The 19331-nt window shown below is 44.1% G+C and overlaps 1 protein-coding gene across 4 annotated transcripts in view; it reads left to right on the top strand.

Annotated features, from left to right (window-relative positions):
* Positions 1-15780: 15780 nt before the first annotated feature.
* Positions 15781-19331, top strand: part of PRKD1 (protein kinase D1) — a 90367-nt gene continuing 86816 nt past the window's right edge. For 2 of the 4 annotated variants that reach the window (XM_033144298.1, XM_033144289.1), the window contains exons 1-2: positions 15781-15796; positions 17368-17562. In XM_033144298.1, the coding sequence (XP_033000189.1) occupies positions 17374-17562 (189 nt within the window). In that variant the 5' untranslated portion in view covers positions 15781-15796; positions 17368-17373. Of the gene's footprint in view, positions 15797-17324; positions 17563-19331 lie in introns of those variants that run through there. The other 2 variants (XM_033144280.1, XM_033144308.1) reach the window with 2 other exon arrangements.

Here is a 19331-nt window from a genome sequence, read left to right on the forward strand (position 1 = left end):
ATCCTATTCGGAATAAGGGAATTTCCCTTAAAAAAGGGGGAAAGTTGACAGCTATGAATGCTACCCAATGCATTGATGCAGTGTATGGGGCAGCTGAACATGTCAATCTGCTGTCAGATATCTCTATGAGACTGGGTAGGTTTTCTTGTTCAACACCTCATCCAGGTTGAGGGTCTGCATCCTGCCCTTACTCTTTCCACTGAAGCACTAGCAAAAGTGATTGTGGGGGACGGGAGGAGCCAGTTACTCTGTTTTCCTCTGATGTTCTTCTATGGCTGATGGTGAGCTAAACCAAACAGCAATGGAGGGAGCCCAAGAAGGGAAGGTGGGAAATGGAGGGTGGGATGAGTTGAATATCAGTTAAGGCCAATTGGTCAACTGAACAATCAGATGATGGAGAACAGCTGAAGGTGAGGAAGCAAAATTAAAGGCACTATGAAACAATAGGGGGTTGCGACACCTTCCTGCACAAGGCTATTGGGACATGCCCTACCTCATTAGCAATACTCATTTCAGGTGTGTGTATCTTTTCCCATCTCTACTCTCTAGGAAACAAAGCCAGGGAATATAGAAAGCACCTCATGTGAGCTAAGGCTGCACCTTTTCACTGACTTACAGCTCCACATAGGGTGCCTTCCATGCTCACCTTTATGAAGGGCTGGTGGGGAGAGATTGTCATGGGCTATGAGGGCCCCATCATGTATCCCTTGTGCGCCCATGTGGTTAGAGTGTTTCTTTCTAGAGGTGCTTTCCTGGGTTATTCCCCGTTTGTGTATCTCTCCACAGCAGGATTCAAAGCCCCATTTCCTATTTTACATGGCACTGCTACTTAATCCATTTCTCCACACTGATTCCCTAATCCTAATCCTGCTCAAGGTGCTATTTATCCTGTCAGGGAATCCATGTAACTAACAACCCTGTGGCTGCTTTTAACTGAAGACAGAACTATTGAGTGATATCATCAAGTTTTCCCCAACATTTCCCCCATTAAGGCATTCCTTCTCCTATATCATCAAGTATGGGGTTTTGAGTTCCTTCTAAGATCTAGAACATTTTCAATGGAAAGGATATGAAAGAGGCTGGTTGGTTGAGGGGTCTGTTCTTTTCTTTGCATGCCAGCACCTTCGTTAAATCCATACACATTCCCTCCTGTTACCTAAATATCACAATACTCAATCATTAATGTGCTTTAATAGCTAATCAATTAATTAAACTATTTACGCTAGGGAAGAGCAAAGCATCCACTGATACATAATCACCATCATTTCAGATGAACCCCCCTGTCAGTGGCACATTTTGAAATGCATATATAATTATTTGGCTTCTGGGAGTGTGCTTGTCCTGCTTGATCCTGAATCTGAATGAAAGCCTTTCACTTACGTTACTGCCTGCAGCGAGCTCGCAAAGGTTGCTACAATGCTGTCCTTCAGTAACCTCTCAGCATCCTGTAGCCAGCTGGGCATAAAGGAAGCCTTCATTCAGAGAATGGGTTGCATGCAGCCTCTCCCTATGCTCGACTCTTCCTTTGTTATTTTCCTACCCCCACAATCCTTTGGTTTTGTAACTCCAGAGTGGGATGCAATGTACAAGGGAACAAGCGAGATGAGTTCTGGTGCAGCATTCTTGATGTGGAGCCATAGTTACAAGTGTGACAGCAGGGTCCCCAAAGAATGCACACTACTGTTCAGAATCACTTTGCTGGTTTTTAGATGCCAGGATATAACGAGTGTTGAGGGATTACTTTTGGAAAGGATCGTTTTCCAACCTAGATTGGGCCCTATTATAATATACAGCCACATCTATTTAGATTTACATTTCACATGAGATTCCAGTAGCGGTGAACAACTGATCTTACATCATTTATTCTCATTTTAAATTAATTCTTAAGATCTTTTGGACAGAAAAGTACTGTGTCCTCTCTGAATGGAGGGATGAAAAAGAAAATCTGGATAAATTTGAGTAGCAAGAGTTCACCCAAGAGGATGAAATATCTGTAATGTTCCTTCGGTCACTCGGAAGCTAAGAATCAAGCATCCAATGTTTTACAATTGGTTGGAAGCTGCCCAGGGTGGTTAGGGCAACCTAGTCAGAAGGGCAGCATATAAATAATAAACATTATTATTATTATTATTATTATTATTATTATTTCCTTCACCTGTCACCTAGTGGCAGACATTACATCAGGCTGTAGCAGAGAAGGGATTCAGAATTCATGACCATGCCAACAGCTCAGCTGAGAGACTTTTGACTCCTCTCGAACTTTTCAATGAACCTACTCTAGTTTGATGATTTCCTCCTTCCTCCCAACATTTTCTTTTTGTGCTGTGCCTTTTTAGGTTGTAAACCTGAAGGCAGGAATTGTAGTGATCTGTAACTTGCTCTAGAAGCCTTTACAAAAAAACAACAACCCCCCCCCCATAAGTAGGATAAAAATTGCTTAAATACCGGTAAATAACAGGGGAAGGCATTTTCTCGGTTTTCTATAACTTGATAAATTAATAAAAAAAAATTGCTGAGTTCTAAAGGAAGACAAAGCATTGCTCAAGTCACTGTGCCATTTAGGTGTAGGGAAGTTCCAGATTATCCCATATCCAGGATCTGGGAAAACATGAAACTGATTGTAATCATTAGCATTACTGCTTCTCATAAATAGGAACATAACAGCAACAAGAAACACCTGAGTCCACCCAGCTATAGCTAACTCCAGTGCCACCTAGTGACTAAACTTTATAAATACATTATCCACATAGTTGTAATCCAGAACCTAGGGCAGCTCGAAATGCCAATGCACAAACAGAAGGGTCTGGATATGGCCTGTGGGTCACAGGTTAGCCACCCAAGTGATAGAACTCTCTGCCTATTTGTGGGATGTAAACACAGAGCAGCCAAACACAACACTCCTAGAGAGGACATGAAGGTAACTCAGTCCTCCAGGCTTAACTTCCTGTTTACCTGGACTGAGTTACAGGAACCAGAAGTAGGTGTGGTCTTACCTGGGAGGAAGATCCCAAAGAAGACTCTCCATTTTGCCTCGTCCTTTGAAGAAGCAGCATGCTATCTCTCAGCCTGCAGCTGAGAGAAGCAGGGGTGAAGGCTGTTCCCCTATGGAAGCAGCTTCACTGCATGTAAATACATTTACCTAAGTTTGTCTGCCTCCTTGAAGCCTGTACTGTGACTCTTGGATGTCCGTGAGTAAACTCTATTATATCTAATAATCAGTACTGTATTGTGTCTTTTTGCTTTTAAGAGGGAACAAGGGGAAATATACCAGGAATATAGCTGGCTTAAGCAAGCCTATGCAAACGTTTTTTGCTGTGTTTTAAAAGGGAATGTAAACTCTGCTAAGTTTGGAGCTTGCTCACACAAGCTGGGATTGAGATATATAAATAATATATACTCATCCACACTCCTAAACATTCCCACAAAGGGTTATTGGCCCCAGAATTGCATATTTTTGTGTATTTTTGAAGGATTGCATTGGATTGTGTTTTTGAGTTGAGTTGGATTTTTTTTTAAAGTACTTCCTGGTGAGCACATGTTTCTTTGTCTTTGTTCTTTGTGCTGAAAAGGGATTAACCCCCTCCCCTCCCTCAGAGTTTACAGTACTCAGAGGCAGTGAAGATTTATTTGAGGTTTTTGTATTTTTGAGCATTTTTGAGGTTTTGATTTTTGGAATTTTTGACAAATTTTTGGATTTTTGAAATTTTTTCAACTTTTTGAATTTTAAGATGGCTAGTGTAGCTTTTGTTAGTGAAGCAAGGCCAAACTATATGCTGCTGAACGACCATAATTTTGTGCACTGGAAGCAACGCTTAATGGTATATCTGAGTGCAAGGAACGTTCTGCAGGCTATAAAAGATGAAAAGCCTACAGGAGATAAAGAAGAAGATTTAGCCAAAATTGAAGCCTGGGAAAGGAAGAATAGCGAAGCCAAGCACATAATTTTAAGTGCACTTCGCGATGAGCACCTATCCTTAATAAACATTGAGGATGATGCATCCCAGATTTTAAAAGACATTGAGCGGATTTATGGAGCATCTACACAGAACTCCTACAGGCATTTGCTAGATAAATTGCTCAAGTTAAAGATGAACTCCAGAGAGCAGTTCACAGAGCATGTTAAGAGTTTTTCAGAGATTGTGCAAAGAATTGCTCTCACTCCTGAAGCTCTTAATGAAGTGACTAAGGTGACTTTCTTGCTAGCATCGCTAGGACCAGCATTTTCTTCATTTAGAAGCCTAATGGATCACACAAAAGATCTGACTTTTAATGAATTAATCAGCCACTTAAGAGAGGAATGCAGAGAAAGCTTGGATTCTCAAGAACGCAACTCTAGGAGAAGTGACTGTAATTATGCTTCTAAAGCAAAGAATTCCCAGACCTTTCAGCAAAAGGCAGAAAGGAAGGAAAGATTTAAGTGCTCCATGCTGTTACAAGAGAGGAGTTTAGCTGTCCAGAATTATGAAAATGTGCATAATACGTGGATTTTAGATTCTGGAGCGAGCTCCCATTACTGTTTTTTAAAAGAATATTTTAATGAATTAAATGATCAAGAATCTGAGATCGAAATAGCTGATGGCCGCATTTTGAAGTCGGAAGGTGCAGGTTCTGTGCATTTGGAATTCAATGTAGATAATGAGTCTTTTAGAACCAGAGTGTCTGATGTTCAGTATGTGCCAGAATTGAACTGCAATTTACTCAGTGTGTCCGCTTTGGACAAGAAAGGCTTCAAGATCACATTTGAGAATGGACAATGTAGTGTAACCAAAGATGGTGAAGTGTATGCTGAAGCCAGACTAACAAATGGGGTTTATGAGCTTAATGTTTCAGAAAAGCAGTCTGCAAAAGTCGCCCATTCCAGCCAGAAGGATGAAGCAGATTTAACGCTGTGGCACCGAAGATTGGGACACAGAGACAGAAACGTCATTCTGGATCTACAAAAGAAGGATCTTGTAAGAGGTTTGCAGGTAAAAGGGAGCAACAACCAGGCTCCAACAAAATGCATAAGTTGTATAACTGAAAAGGCTGTAAAACCTTCTTTTCCACGTTGTGCAGAGCAAAGAAGTACTAAAGTTTTGGACATTGTGCATTCAGATCTATGTGGACCAATCAATGTTCCATCACTTGGAAACAACAAATATATATTGATATTTCTTGATGATTTTTCGAGATATTGTGTTGCATATTTCATCAGAGAGAAATGTGAGACAGTAGAAATGTTCAGAGACTACATTGCCATGGTCAAGAACAAGTTCCAGAGAGCTCCAGGTGTGTTGATGAGTGACAATGGAGGTGAGTACTGCTCACGTGAAATGCAAGATCTCATGTCCAAGGAAGGTATCATACATGTAACCACAGTCGCATATACCCCACAACAGAATTCGATAGCCGAAAGGAAATTCAGATCCATTATGGAAATGACAAGATGCATGCTAAAGGAAGCATCCTTGCCCCAAAGACTATGGGGAAATGCAGCCCATACAGCCGTTTATCTCCAGAATAGATTGCCCACCAAGGGGGCAGAGCGCACACCATTTGAACTTTGGCATGGAAGAACGCCTAATTTGTCACACATACGTGTGTTTGGTAGTCTGTGTTACTATCACGTGCCCAAGGAACACAGACACAAGCTAGACTCCAGAGCACAGGCAGGTATCCTGGTTGGGTACGCCTCTGGAGGAAAAGGATACAGAGTGATGGACTTACGAACTGGTAAGGTCAGCGCACAACATGCAATCTATTTTGATGAGCATGCAAAGGTTGACACAAGGAAGACTGTCATTGACTGTTCCAAAGAGTCAGAATGGACTCAAGAACTTATACACTTTCCTTCTGTAACCCCACAAAGTACTAATCTGCCTTCTAGTGTCATAGCGCCCCCTACAGGTGATGCACCAGAAGACGCAGAGGACCAGAATCCTGGCGGCTCCAGAGACGAAGAGGATCCAGAAGGGGACATGCCAGCGTTGGAGGATGATGAAGAAGCTGATGCGGTTCAGGAACCAGAACCAGAGGTCAGACGCTCATCCAGAACCAACAGAGGTGTTCCACCGGTAAGGTTGTCCTACCTTGCAGGGTCGGCGTCACCACAGGAACGTTCCACATGGGAAGAGATTCAGCGGATGCCAACTGCAGAAGCCAGTTTCTGGAAGAAGGCTGCGCAGGAGGAGATAGATGCACTGCATCAAAATAAGACTTGGACCCTCACAGAACTACCTCCGGGTAAGAAAGCCATTGGCTGCAAGTGGGTTTTCAAGGTTAAGAAGGGGTCAGAAGGGGAAGTGCAACGCTACAAAGCAAGACTAGTAGCACAAGGCTTTTCACAGAAATATGGTGAAGATTATGATGAAACGCTTGCACCAACTGTAAGATACAGTAGCGTGAGAATGCTTTTGAGCATAGCAGCCTCTAAGCAAATGGACGTACGTCACATCGATGTTTCGACTGCGTTTTTGCATGGGGAGATTACAGAACAGATTTATATGAAACAGCCTAAGGGTTTTATAAAACCGAATGAGGCTCATCTAGTCTGCAAATTAGAAAAGGGACTTTATGGATTAAGGCAGGCTGCTAGAGCTTGGAATCAGAAATTGCACAGTATGCTGGTGCAACTTGGATATAAGCAAGGAAACGCTGACAAGTGCTTGTACAGTAAGTCAAATAATGGACAATTTTCTTATATATTGGCTTTCGTTGATGACTTGATTATCGCAACATCTAATAACAGAGACTATGTGCAAATTGTGAAACACCTCAGCAAAGAGGTGGGAGTCAAAGAACTAGGAGACGTCAAGTACTACCTAGGAATCCAAGTGGAAAGAGAAGAAGACGGATCATTTCTTCTCAGCCAGCGACAGAAAATAAATGAACTGATTGAATGCATGCAGTTGCAAGATGCAAACACAGTTGCAACGCCCATGGCCACAGACTTCCTGAAGAATCAGCAGGATTCGAAGCTGTTGCCAGATAACAGTGAATATAGGTCGGTAATTGGTAAACTTTTGTATTTAGTTACCACATGTAGACCTGACATAGCCAATGCAGTGGGGATTCTTAGCAGGAAAGTGAGTTCTCCCACTGAGCATGATTGGGCTGGTGTGAAGAGGGTGGTGCGTTATCTGAAGGGTACAGTGAACTGTAAATTAAGGTTGCCAGCTGTCAGTGACCCTAAGTTGGTGGGGTACACTGATGCAGATTGGGCTGGGGATAATGCTGACTATAAATCAACAAGTGGTCATGTTTTTATGTTTGGGGATGGACCTGTTGTGTGGGGCAGTTATAAACAGAACTGTGTAGCATTATCTTCCACAGAAGCTGAATATATTTCTGCATCGGAATCGTGCCGAGAGATTGCCTGGCTGGATGAACTCATCAAGGACTTTGGTTTGGTGAGAAAGGAACCTGTCAGTTTGCTGGAGGACAATCAGAGTTGCATAAAACTGACACAGAGTGAAAAGTTCCTTGCCAGGACAAAACACATAGGTGTGAGGTACCATTATATACGTCAGGCAGTCCAGGATGGACTTGTGGAACTGTCGTACTGCTGCACCAATGAGATGGCTGCGGACATCCTGACGAAGCCCCTCCCAAGAGAGAGTTTCCAGAATCTACGTGTCAAGCTGGGACTCTGGGTGGTTGAATAAAGTTGTATGTTTTTGTATGTTGTGTTCGTCTGAGAAGGGGTTTGTGGGATGTAAACACAGAGCAGCCAAACACAACACTCCTAGAGAGGACATGAAGGTAACTCAGTCCTCCAGGCTTAACTTCCTGTTTACCTGGACTGAGTTACAGGAACCAGAAGTAGGTGTGGTCTTACCTGGGAGGAAGATCCCAAAGAAGACTCTCCATTTTGCCTCGTCCTTTGAAGAAGCAGCATGCTATCTCTCAGCCTGCAGCTGAGAGAAGCAGGGGTGAAGGCTGTTCCCCTATGGAAGCAGCTTCACTGCATGTAAATACATTTACCTAAGTTTGTCTGCCTCCTTGAAGCCTGTACTGTGACTCTTGGATGTCCGTGAGTAAACTCTATTATATCTAATAATCAGTACTGTATTGTGTCTTTTTGCTTTTAAGAGGGAACAAGGGGAAATATACCAGGAATATAGCTGGCTTAAGCAAGCCTATGCAAACGTTTTTTGCTGTGTTTTAAAAGGGAATGTAAACTCTGCTAAGTTTGGAGCTTGCTCACACAAGCTGGGATTGAGATATATAAATAATATATACTCATCCACACTCCTAAACATTCCCACACTATTGACATCAGGAAGGTGTTTTCACTGTACTCTTTTCAACACCTGCTAGTTTTATTGTGTAAACTGCTTTGAAGTTTTATAATAATCAAGCAGTATGTAAATCTTGTGAAATAAATACATGGAGATTTAATTGTCCCACCATTGTCAGTGATCAATGTTTGGCAGTTTTCAAATCACCACGAAACCCAACAATCTGTTTAGCAGTTATGTTTTTGGAATGGGTGTTAACATAACAACAATGCCTGTCATGCCACATTCAGTTAAACCAAGGAGGGGGAGGATGGTCAGCTTCTAACCAAAGCTGTTCAAAATCATTTGAAATCTGTGCTCATTTTTTCAAGGGATGATTGATCACAAATCTGTTTCTGTTTCTCTTCGCATTTGTTGTGTCCTTGTGATTGCAAATATAGCACAGTATTGCTCCTATACTCCCCCGACCGAATGTGGGCAGTTTAAGTATGTTTCCACAGAAATGTTAAAACACACTCAGCATCCATGGCTTGGAGCTTGAACTGCTGTAGAAGATAACTTGGCCTTCTATAGAAAGAAAGCATAAAATGAACATGGATACAAATAATTTTGTTTAATGGTACCTTGGTTTAAGAACAGCTTAGTTTATGAACAACTTGGATTAAGAACACTGCAAACCCGGAAATAGGTGTTTTGGTTTGTGAACTTTGCCTTGGAATAAGAACATGTTTAGCTTCCTGTTGAGTTGAGTGTGTTCCATTTGTAAATTGAGTCTCCCGCTGCTATGGGAAAGCATGACTTGGTTTAAGAATGCTTTGGTTTAAGAACAGACTTCCGGAACGGATTAAGTTCGTAAACCAAGGTACCACTGTAATAATAATAATAATAATAATAATAATAATAATAATAATAATAATAAATTTATACCCCGCCCACTCTGGGCAGTTCCCAACAGAATATTAAAAACACGATAAAACATTAAACATTAAAAACTTCCCTAAACAGGGCTGCCTTCATATGTCTTCTAAAAGTCATATGTCTTCTAAAAGTCTATCTGCCTTAACCCCATGCAAAGCCTCTTCTGCAAGATGAATAGCACCCAAATTTCCAGCATTGTAGTCCCTTGATTTGAATGATTTTTGGAACACTGACTAACAGAGGGGTCAAAGCTGCTGGGCCACTTCGGTTTGGGAAAAGGGCTCCTTTTGTTGATAGTTCCCCCCTTGGAGCCCTTCTTTTATTTCTGTTTGGCAAGACTTGTGTGCATGTAATGATGAACATGGCAGAAACCAATAAATGCAAACGCACCCCTCCTTGTTACATAAAGAGAAATGTGTAGGAGAATCTGGATATTTCCTAGCATCATGGGACACTTTGTCCGCCAAGCAGACAGTGTTAATCCTGAAATGTATGTAAAAGCTGCCCCAGCCATTTTGTTATGAAATACTGCACTTTACCAGAGCTAAATTGTGTATCCTGATGGAAGAGTCATTGAAGTTTGAGGTGAAGCTGCTGTCACCCAGGTTTCCCATAAAAACCTCCAGTGGCTCCAGAAAATATGAGGTCATTGCTGATGCTCTCAGACGTGTAATGAGGATCTTAACTCCTATCCAAATGTTATTTGATCTCTCATTTTTCTCCTGTAACAATAAGCACCTAACTCAGTAATTATGACTATCTTTTGTTAACAAGAGTCTAATGCAGACTTCTCCAGCCTGGCGTTGTGCTGTCCAGGGCCAATGGGAGTTGTAGTCCAAAACATATGGAGGGCACCAAGTTGGGGAAGCCTGGTCTAATATGTAATTTTTCGCTGCCTGTCAGTGACACATTATTTAATGTAAGGATGGGGAACCCGTGATCCTCCAACTCTCATCTACCTCACAAAACTTGGGGTTATGTTCAGTGTAGCGCCCATTCAAGCTTTCTCCGTGCCCCATCCATTATGAAGTATATTTGGTAGTGCTACAACCAGTGCTTTGCAATCAATCAATCAATCAATCAATCAATCAATTAGAAGCATTTAAACTGCTATTTTAAAAATCAAAACAAAACTAGTAAAACAGTAGTGCAAAAACAGATTCAGGGAAATAAAAAAAACAGGGTCCAATTTTATGGGTCTGGGAAAGCCTGGGCAAACAGGTATGTCATTATAAGATGCCTGAAGCAACAGATCATTGATGCTTCGCATATGGCAGAGAGAATTCCGTAGTAGAGGGGCAATAGCAAAAAATGTCTGTCTCTCTGGTCTCCACCCTATGATATTCTGTAGGGTGTGGAACCAGAAGCAAAATTTCACCAGATAATCTTACAGGTCTGTATAGAGGCAGGAGGTATTTCTTAAATAGACTTAAGTAGTATATATTTTTGTTTAAGTTTAATGATACACTCTCAAGCAGAGTAGCCATAATGGCATCACAGAACATCTGGAACAGATACACTCAGCAGATGCCTCTCAGTACCAAGCTTTAACCATCGCTTGGTTGTATTGGTGATGTCAAGCAGACTTCTTATATTAGTGGGAATAGATAAAAGTAATCCACTGTTAGGCAAGGCTATATTAATCAAAAAATAAAATTAAAAAATGAGATGGGAGAGGATTCTAGAATTTTCAAAGTGAAACCATAATTGTAGTGAGATGAGCACTCCTCATCCTACTCTCTTTTTAAGTGACTGATTCACCTACATATATGTAAATCTCTTGCCAATGGGAGAAAAATAGTTCTTTTTAAAGAACTGAAAAAGTATGGAGGAATGCAAGAACGCTCCTCTGCCCTCACTTCTGACCAGCTGGTGAAAGCCTAGCAGTGCTCTGGATAAAGTAGTTCATGTGCTCTGGTGCCTTTGAATAAGATGACAAAACATTGTACATCTGTATGATTCTTGCCCAACGTGAGTGGAATGGGGTGGGGGTGGGGATCTCCAGGTCATTTCATGTGTTTGGGCTTTCCACTACAACACCAACATGAGAAATTGCTGTCTGTGGTTGCCCTCAGAACCCTCTGCAGAAAATGTTAGTGCTTACTTGAGTATCACTCTCCTCTTTCATTTTCTAGTTCGGACTGTTATTAGGGTTAAATCCTCTGATGTTGAGAGCTAAAACACAGACATTAAGCATTGCTTCCTTTGAATTCGTGGTACTGTAGTAACTATTTCCATTTTATCGTTTATAGCAATTCTTTGAGGTTGCAAAGTGCCTTAGTGGGAAGCCCAAATGGACAGGTGATGGATGGTCAAAGGCACCTGTAATAATAGCTATGAAGTTCTTGACACAGGAAAAAAATATTTTGCTTTGATCACGTTGTTGTTGCTGGCATCTGTCTGTCTCATGAGAGAAGAAGAAGAGTTTGGATTTGATATCCCGCTTTTTACTACCCGAAGGAGTCTCAAAGCGGCTAACATTCTCCTTTCCCTTCCTCCCCCACAACAAACACTCTGTGAGGTGAGTTGTGCTGAGAGACTTCAAAGAAGTGTGACTAGCCCAAGGTCACCCAGCAGCTGCATGTGGAGGAGCGGAGACGCGAACCCGGTTCCCCAGATTACGAGTCTGCCGCTCCTAACCACTACACCAAACTGGAGAATGGAGTGTGCCTCCGGGGCAAAGTCAAATCACTGTGCTAGCAACACCAAAGTGACCTCCCCAAGGCAAAAGCCTGTGGAGTGTGTATGGAGGTCCTGGGATGGATGCCCAGATGACAAGACACCCTTCTTGGCCTCACTGATGTGACCCAAAGGAAAACACAACAATATGTTTGGAGTTGCCAGAAGGCACTATCCAACTGTTAACTCCATTCCAGATTTGTGTAGGGTTTACTCCTTAGCCTTTTCTTCTCCCAAAGATATATTGCAAAGCAGTAGAGGTCTAGGATCAATTTTTCTTCTCCTGGATGGACCACCTTCCCAGGTTGACAAGCCCCATCTGCCCTCCACTTCCTTCTACAGCATGTGCAGAAACTGCCTTCTTGACTGTTGGACTCACCATTGATCTTCTCCGCTCAATCCACCAGAGCTTGCCTTCACATGCAAGGGAAGTCCCTAACTCACAGAGGGTTTGAGACCCATTGGCAACCCTCACCTGGTTTAGCTAGCCAGTCGAAGCCATTTCCTGGGTGTGGCTGCTGTTGCATGCTGATAGCTTCTAGGAGACACAGGTGGGGACTAAAGGAGGACAAACTACCCCAGAAGGAGCACAATATGTCCCCCATCAGACATACTACCCCTCCCCTATTACCCCAACATTTTATTAGGGTTTTCTCCAGACTGTGTCAGTATTTTGTGGAGGGATTCAAATGATCACCTGAAATTTAGTTCTGTGCAAATAAAGCTGATTAAAACATGCTGTCACCCTGAGAAATTAAAAGTGTTGGATTAAAAGGATTAACGGGAAGACATATAACCATCACCGAATCCGGATTAATACTCATTGTAATACAGCCTCCATGCAAACAAATATGAATGAATGCTCAGCACCAAGGGGACAGTGTCCAACCTCCCTGTAAGCTTTGTGCATGCAAATAAGGATGAATGCTCACTAAACAGGTCATCTGGAGAAGCTCTGTTGTTCCACAGCCCCAGCAAAACTATCAAGACTTACATGTCTCAAAAACCAAACTACTGTAGATGTGATTTATAAATAGTAAATAGCTGCTGAAGGACCCCCAACAAGGACTGTGATCAGGACTGTGGCAGTGTGGCATGGTGCAGGAAAAGAGGGGTTTTAACCCCTTGCTCCCACTGCAGAACCATTCTGGACCTCTCAATCCCACAGCTAGTAACTGCATTGGGAGCCAGGTTCCTGCCGTCACCAGTGGAGTTTTCTTCCCAGTGCAAATAGCTGCCATGTGTGGAGGGGCATGGATTGTGAGTTACAGGCTGTACAAATTATATAAAGAACCAGATAATCATGATACCGCTTTAGAGGTTGCCCTAGATGTTGTCCAGTCTTTCTTTGTAACACTGAAATACCCCACAGAGATTTGGGAGGAAAAAACAGTAAACCAAAGGAGAATGAAGTTTTATTTTAATTATTGTTAAAATGCATATCCTGCTTTTCACATGTCTCAGAGTTGAGCACCAATTTTTTTAATGCTTTGTTTTTCAAGAAAACCATAATAAACTGAGATAAAATGGAAATGAAATTAACACAGTTCACTAGGTTACCTGCCTATTACGGCAAACATTTTAAAAACAATTTCTTGTGGCATTTTTTCACTTGTACAATTTTGTACCCTATGAGTCAAGAGAGTAACATGTTAACTAGCCCCAGATGCTTTGGGTTCTCTGTTGAATTAATTGTCTCCATACCTATCTGCATATAACCGAGAACAATTTGAAGTATATTGAAAGCTACAATTTATATTTTGTTTGTTGTCAAAAATTCAATTAAAAAAAACCTTATTCTCCAAATGAACAAAAACCTGTGAATCTCAAAACCTCATTGGCTCTTTCTCAGAGTAGATGGTCCAATATATGTTAGTTATTGTGTCTGGGTCTAATTAACAGCTGCCCAAACAAAGATGATGGAGTCAAAACACAGGCACAAATTAACCACTGCCTCATCATCAATTAACTTTATAACCAGCTTGTTTGAGCAAGCTCCGGAGTACTATGCTCCAGAGGCTGCCATTGTAACTTGGTACCATTAATAGCAGTATAGAAAGGGAAGCCAACAAATCAGTTCACCAGGAAGTTTTCCTGCATAAGGAATACTTAAATGAACAGGACCTGCCTAGTTCTTTTTCATTTCAATGGGGTTTGTAAGGAAACTCATTTTAACGTACATATGTGTGTGACCACAGGCAAGCAGACTTTTCTTGCACATAGTTTAGAATGAATTTGCTGCTTCCCAAGAAGATCACAGTTACTAAAATTTTCAGTAATTAGAATTTGCAATGCAGCTGTACAGCCAAATAATCCATACAAAAATGCATATATTGGGGTGAAGTGTGCATAAACTGCATATATTTTTGAAAATGATCATTTGGGGAAATTTCTTTGCAAAAATGTGCATATTGGGCAGAATTGCATATTGTTACAGGGCCTGGTGAGGTGTCCAACACAACATCTTGCCTGATCAGTTTCAATTGTGGGATCAGTTTCAATTGAACTCTGGGGATATGGACAAAGTTCTTGAACTGTTTCAGCCCACCATATGCTCTCTTGCCCCCTGCCCATCATGGTTAATTCAAGCTACCTGAGGGTGGCTGGCCAGGTGGGTTGAAGGAGTGGTTAGCCCATCTTTGCATGACATGATGGTGCTTGGTGCCTTGAAGGAGGCAGTAGTGCAACCACTCCTGAAAAAGTCCTCCTTGGCCCCAGAGGTATTTGACAACTACCAGCTGGTCACAAATACCTACTTTTTAAGGTAAGGTACTTGAGAGGTTAGCAGTGGATCAGGTGCAGGCACTCTTGGAGGAAATAGATTCATTGTGACCCATTTATCAAAACAATTGCTGTGCTTTGCCTTGTACAATGTAGCACTGGACTGGAACATGAGATACAACATCATTCCAAGACCTTTTTGTGCTTAGAATCTTGTGGGCATCTTAAAGTCCGATAAATTTATCATCCGTTTTCATAGACTAGAGTCTACTTCATCTGATGTATGAATTTGTTTTGGAAGATATATAGGGTGCTCATAGGGTGACACATAACGTGTCTAATGGAAGTGGACTTTAGCCCACCAAAGCTTATGCTATAATTTTTGTTTGTTTGTTTCTAAAGTGCTACAAGACCATGGAGGGATCCACACCATACATTTAAAACACTTGTATATCACTTTAACTGTCATGGCTTCCCACAAAGAATCATGGGAACTACAGTTTCTTAAAGGAACTGGGAGGGATCGCCTAACAACTTTAAGCAGCTTTAACAAACTACAGTTCCCAGGATTTTTCCCCTAGAGGCAATGACTGTTAAAGTGTCGGTGCTTTACTTTGGGGTAATGAATCGGAAGGTTTCCATACTCCTTCAAGTCTTATTCTTTGAAGATGGGAGTGCAGAGGTGTGTTTTGCATTTTCTCTAATAATGGGAAGGCAAACTCTTCTTTCCTCCAAGAGATGTAAAAGAGCTTCTGCTTTGTAAATGAAATTCACTAGATAGGATGTTTTTTCATGTTTGGTAAATAGAAAAATGACAGGTGGTGGGTGGGATTCCCCCCCCCCCCGATTATTCTTCACTCACAAATAAATCATTGAGGAGCAGCAGCAACAGCTCAAATGAGAGACGCAGCAGTCAGCTAAATAGATCCCTAGCTCTGTGTGGTGACAGCTTCCTCCCTCTCTTATCAGCATGTGACTGGCTCTTGGAGAAGGGGGATGGCACCACTCACTGCTGCTCTGCTGGATGAAGACAGCTAGGAAGAGTTGGCTGACAGGTTTAAGCTCCTACTTACATGCAAATCATAATAACCCAGCCCAGAAGCAGTCGCAAAAGCAGGAGGGATTCACATAGTTTCTTCAGGCTCTCCCAGCTAGCCTTGCTGTTATCTCTCACTAATACAACAGGAACAGCAGCAGCAGCAGCAACAGCAGTAGCAGTGGAAGGACCAGCCACAGCTGGGATGAAGGCAGCTTTGAAGGTACAGAGTGCTGATTTAAAGGGACAAGGGGAGCCTGGCTGCAAAGTCTTCAATCTTGAGAAGAGTCCAAAGAATTGTGGAAGGAAGGCAAAGTTGAGGTTGTTTTTTTTTAATGAAAATATTTATGGCTGGGTGGTGGAAAGAAGCTGAGGCAGAAGTATATGAACAATGGATCTGAGTGCCTTGGGGAATGAAAGGCACAGGGGTGCTGAAGAAGGGTTTTAGACTTTGGGTCATGAAGGGCCACAGGGAGAAAGCTATAAGGAACTTGAGTCCAGGTGTGTGAGAGAGAGAGGTAGTAAAGAAATGGGTTCACCCAGGCCAGCGGGATGACTAAGCTTGCAATATTAAATACACTTTCTCTGGATTAAGCCCCACTGGGACTTGCATCTGAATCAATATTGAATGGATTGACTGCCAGTGCAAGTGGAAGTAAGTTCCAATCAACATGCCAAGGAAGGGAGAGTTAACTGTAGGCACAGGAGCAGTCCTGCTGCATGGAAACATGAACTCTGAGGTAAAAGACCCAGAATCGAAATGTTATCTCCAAATGTTTTCTAGGAACTATTGCCTGGGAACATTGCAAGTTGAATCTCACCAGTATGCAGGAAGCAGAGGAAGGCTTGGGTGTTAGGGAGAAACTTTATTTATTTTTTAATTATTAAATGGAATGAGAAAGCTGTGTAGGAAGTTGGGTGAAGAGTAAAGGGAAGAAAATAGGGTGGTCAGCTTCTTCCACACTAGGGCTCTTGAACTTCTAAGAGCAACCAGATGCCCAGAGAGACTAAAGCACCACAGGTGAAGTTTTCTCCTTCCTACCAGGATCAACTTCATCTGCTCGATTTGACTTTCCACAAAGCCCTTAAAAGCCACAAGAGCCCCGCTAGAGGACAACCCCCCCCCCAAACTCGGAAGTAGGCAACCGGCTGTGGCATCCGGCTAGGCCACGGGCAAGGCTGCTACCAGCGCTGGATGCCTGCTTAGGCAAGGGCGACCCTTAAAGTTACGCGCCCGGTCCTGCTGCGCCCGTTTGCTTGGAAGCGAAGTGCAGGCAAGAGCAGCCGGCCGTGGGGTGCGGAAGGCGAGAGAAACGGCGGAGCCGGCTCCGCAGGGAACGGCGGGCCGCTGCCCCGTCTCCTGCCCCGCCACCCGGGCGCCGCCGGAGCTGCTGGTGCTGCTCCTGAAGCCGCCGGGTGGCGGCGGCGGCGGTTCTGGCGCCTGCTTTCCCGCCCTTCCTCTTCTCCCCCTCAGAGCGCGCTTGACCGCCCAGTGGCCGCTGCCGCCTCCGGGACTCCGCGCTTGGGAGTCGGAGGGTGGGGGAGAAGCTGGTGCTGCAGGCAGCTGAGGCGGCGCCATCCCCACCACGCCTGGCCGCTCTCCTCCTCCTCCTCCTCGGCATCTTTCCTTCGCCTAACGCCGCCACCCCTCCCCACCCCCGCCATTTTCAACCGGGTAGCGGAGAAGACTTTGCAGAAAGGAACTTTTGCCGGCCTGCTCTTGCAAACTCCGCCTGACTTTCTTTCTCTTCCTCCCCCCCCCCCTGCCTCTTCCTCCCTCTGTGTTGCGGGAAGTTGTCGATGAGCGCCCCGCCGGTCATCCGGCCGCCCAGCCCCTCGCAGCCGGGCAGCGGCGGCGGCGGCGGCGGCATCTCCTTCCACCTCCAGATCGGCCTCAGCCGGGAGCCGGTGCTCTTGCTGCAAGACTCCTCGGGGGAGTTCAGTCTGGCCCATGTCCGGGAAATGGCTTGCTCCATCGTCGACCAAAAGGTGAGGCGCCTCCTGTTGGGTGGGTGTGCTTCTTTCATTTCTCCCTCCGTCCCTCGCCTTTCCCCCAAGCCTTTGGATTGTTGGGATCGAGTGCCTCTGAGCGTGTGCAGAATGCCTGCCGATGCTACCCCGGCAGCTGTCCACATGGGTTTTTTTTGGGGGGGGGGAGGCGAAGTAAAGCGACAAGAAAGCGTTCGTTTCAGAGAAGTCTATACCCCGGGGATGTATCATTTATTTTGGAAAGGCGATGGTGGTCTGAAATGCACGTGTGTCTATTGTCCGACCGCTTTGTCTGCTATTAATTAATGGACCCTAAGGTCCCCGGGCGGGTTACTGCATTGCAACTCATCCTTCAACTCATATCCCGCCCCCCCCTTATACCCCCCCCCCCCTTATAGCCTACAGTACTTTTCGTTGCAACTTGTGCTCGTTGCGTCTCTGCAAGGTTGCGATTGCTACACGCGGCGGCCGGTTTCTTTTACCCCCCCCCCCCCCAGTTAACAGAGGTACTGCTCTCCACTCGATGTCCTCCCCGGGGTTTTGACAAAGGGAGGGGGGAGTTTGGAAAGAAGACGGGGAGGAGGGGCCGTTTTGAGACAGGGGCTCCCCTGCAGCTGTCTAAATAATAACAACCCGGCCCCGCAGGACCCGCTGGGGAAGGAAAGTTTCCACTTTGCAAGCCAGAAAACAAAACAAAGTCGGCACGTTTGGTAGGCTGAGCTCAGGCCAGCAATTCGACGCCCGCAAGCCGGCGCTGGGGCACGTGGGATGCCAGCTCTGACCTTGTTGCGAACGGGAGCTTACCCGGCCTCTTGGTTATGGGGAGAGGCAGGCTGCAAGGAATAGCCCCAGGCTGAAAGGTGAGGATGGCCGCAAGGAATGGTGGCTGAACAAGTTTACTCGTAGCAAGCCCCATCCATCTCTCTCCCCCCCCGTCATTCTGTACATAGAATTGCAGCCTTATAACTCAATTTTATGGCCGCCTGCTCAGAAGTAAGCAGTGTTCACAGTTCAGCCTTAAGTTGCAATTCTGTTTAGAGTTTACCTAGGTGAAAGTCCCCTTGAACTCACATGGGCTTTACTTCTCTGTAGGCAAATCGATAATATGGGTGCTGTGGAATTTTTATACTTCACACTTGTTTCAGCAGTCTTACTCATTCCTCAGAACTGCAGACCTTAAAGTGCTCTCCCACACTTTCAATGTCCTTTTTTTCTTATTACCACCTCCCATCACTTCTTAATTGAGCTCTGCCCTGTTTTAACCCCATCCCCTCCAGTGTCAAAACTTTGATATCCCCTCCCCATGCATGAGTCAGTTTGCTGTCTTCTAGTGAATACTGTAAAGCAGGGCAGGGAACTTGCAGTGGCTTCCATGGCTGCTGAACTCCAACTCCCATCAGCCCCAGCAAACATGGCCAATGGTAAGTGATGATGGGAGTTGTAGTGCAGCAAATATCAGGAGGGCCACAGGTTCCTCAGTCCTGCTGCAAAATTTGAATGGGAGATGTGTATCTGTAGATGTGTGAGGCATGCACTTGACTGAGGAAAAGACTAGTCAGAGCTCACACAACCAGCACACATGTGGAGTGTTCATTGTTATTTATACCATTTCCACCAAGTAGACCTGTGTGTGCCTTACATGTGGTTTCCAGGTGGTCTCTCATCTAGGGCCAACCCTCCCTTACTGTAAATTGTAAAACAGAATGGTTCTGCAATCAGGCCATTTTATTGGCAGGTTTGACTCTTTGAAAATGATGACATTTGCTTCA

Source organism: Lacerta agilis, chromosome 1, assembly GCF_009819535.1.
Source record: "Lacerta agilis isolate rLacAgi1 chromosome 1, rLacAgi1.pri, whole genome shotgun sequence".
Lineage (NCBI taxonomy): Eukaryota > Metazoa > Chordata > Lepidosauria > Squamata > Lacertidae > Lacerta > Lacerta agilis.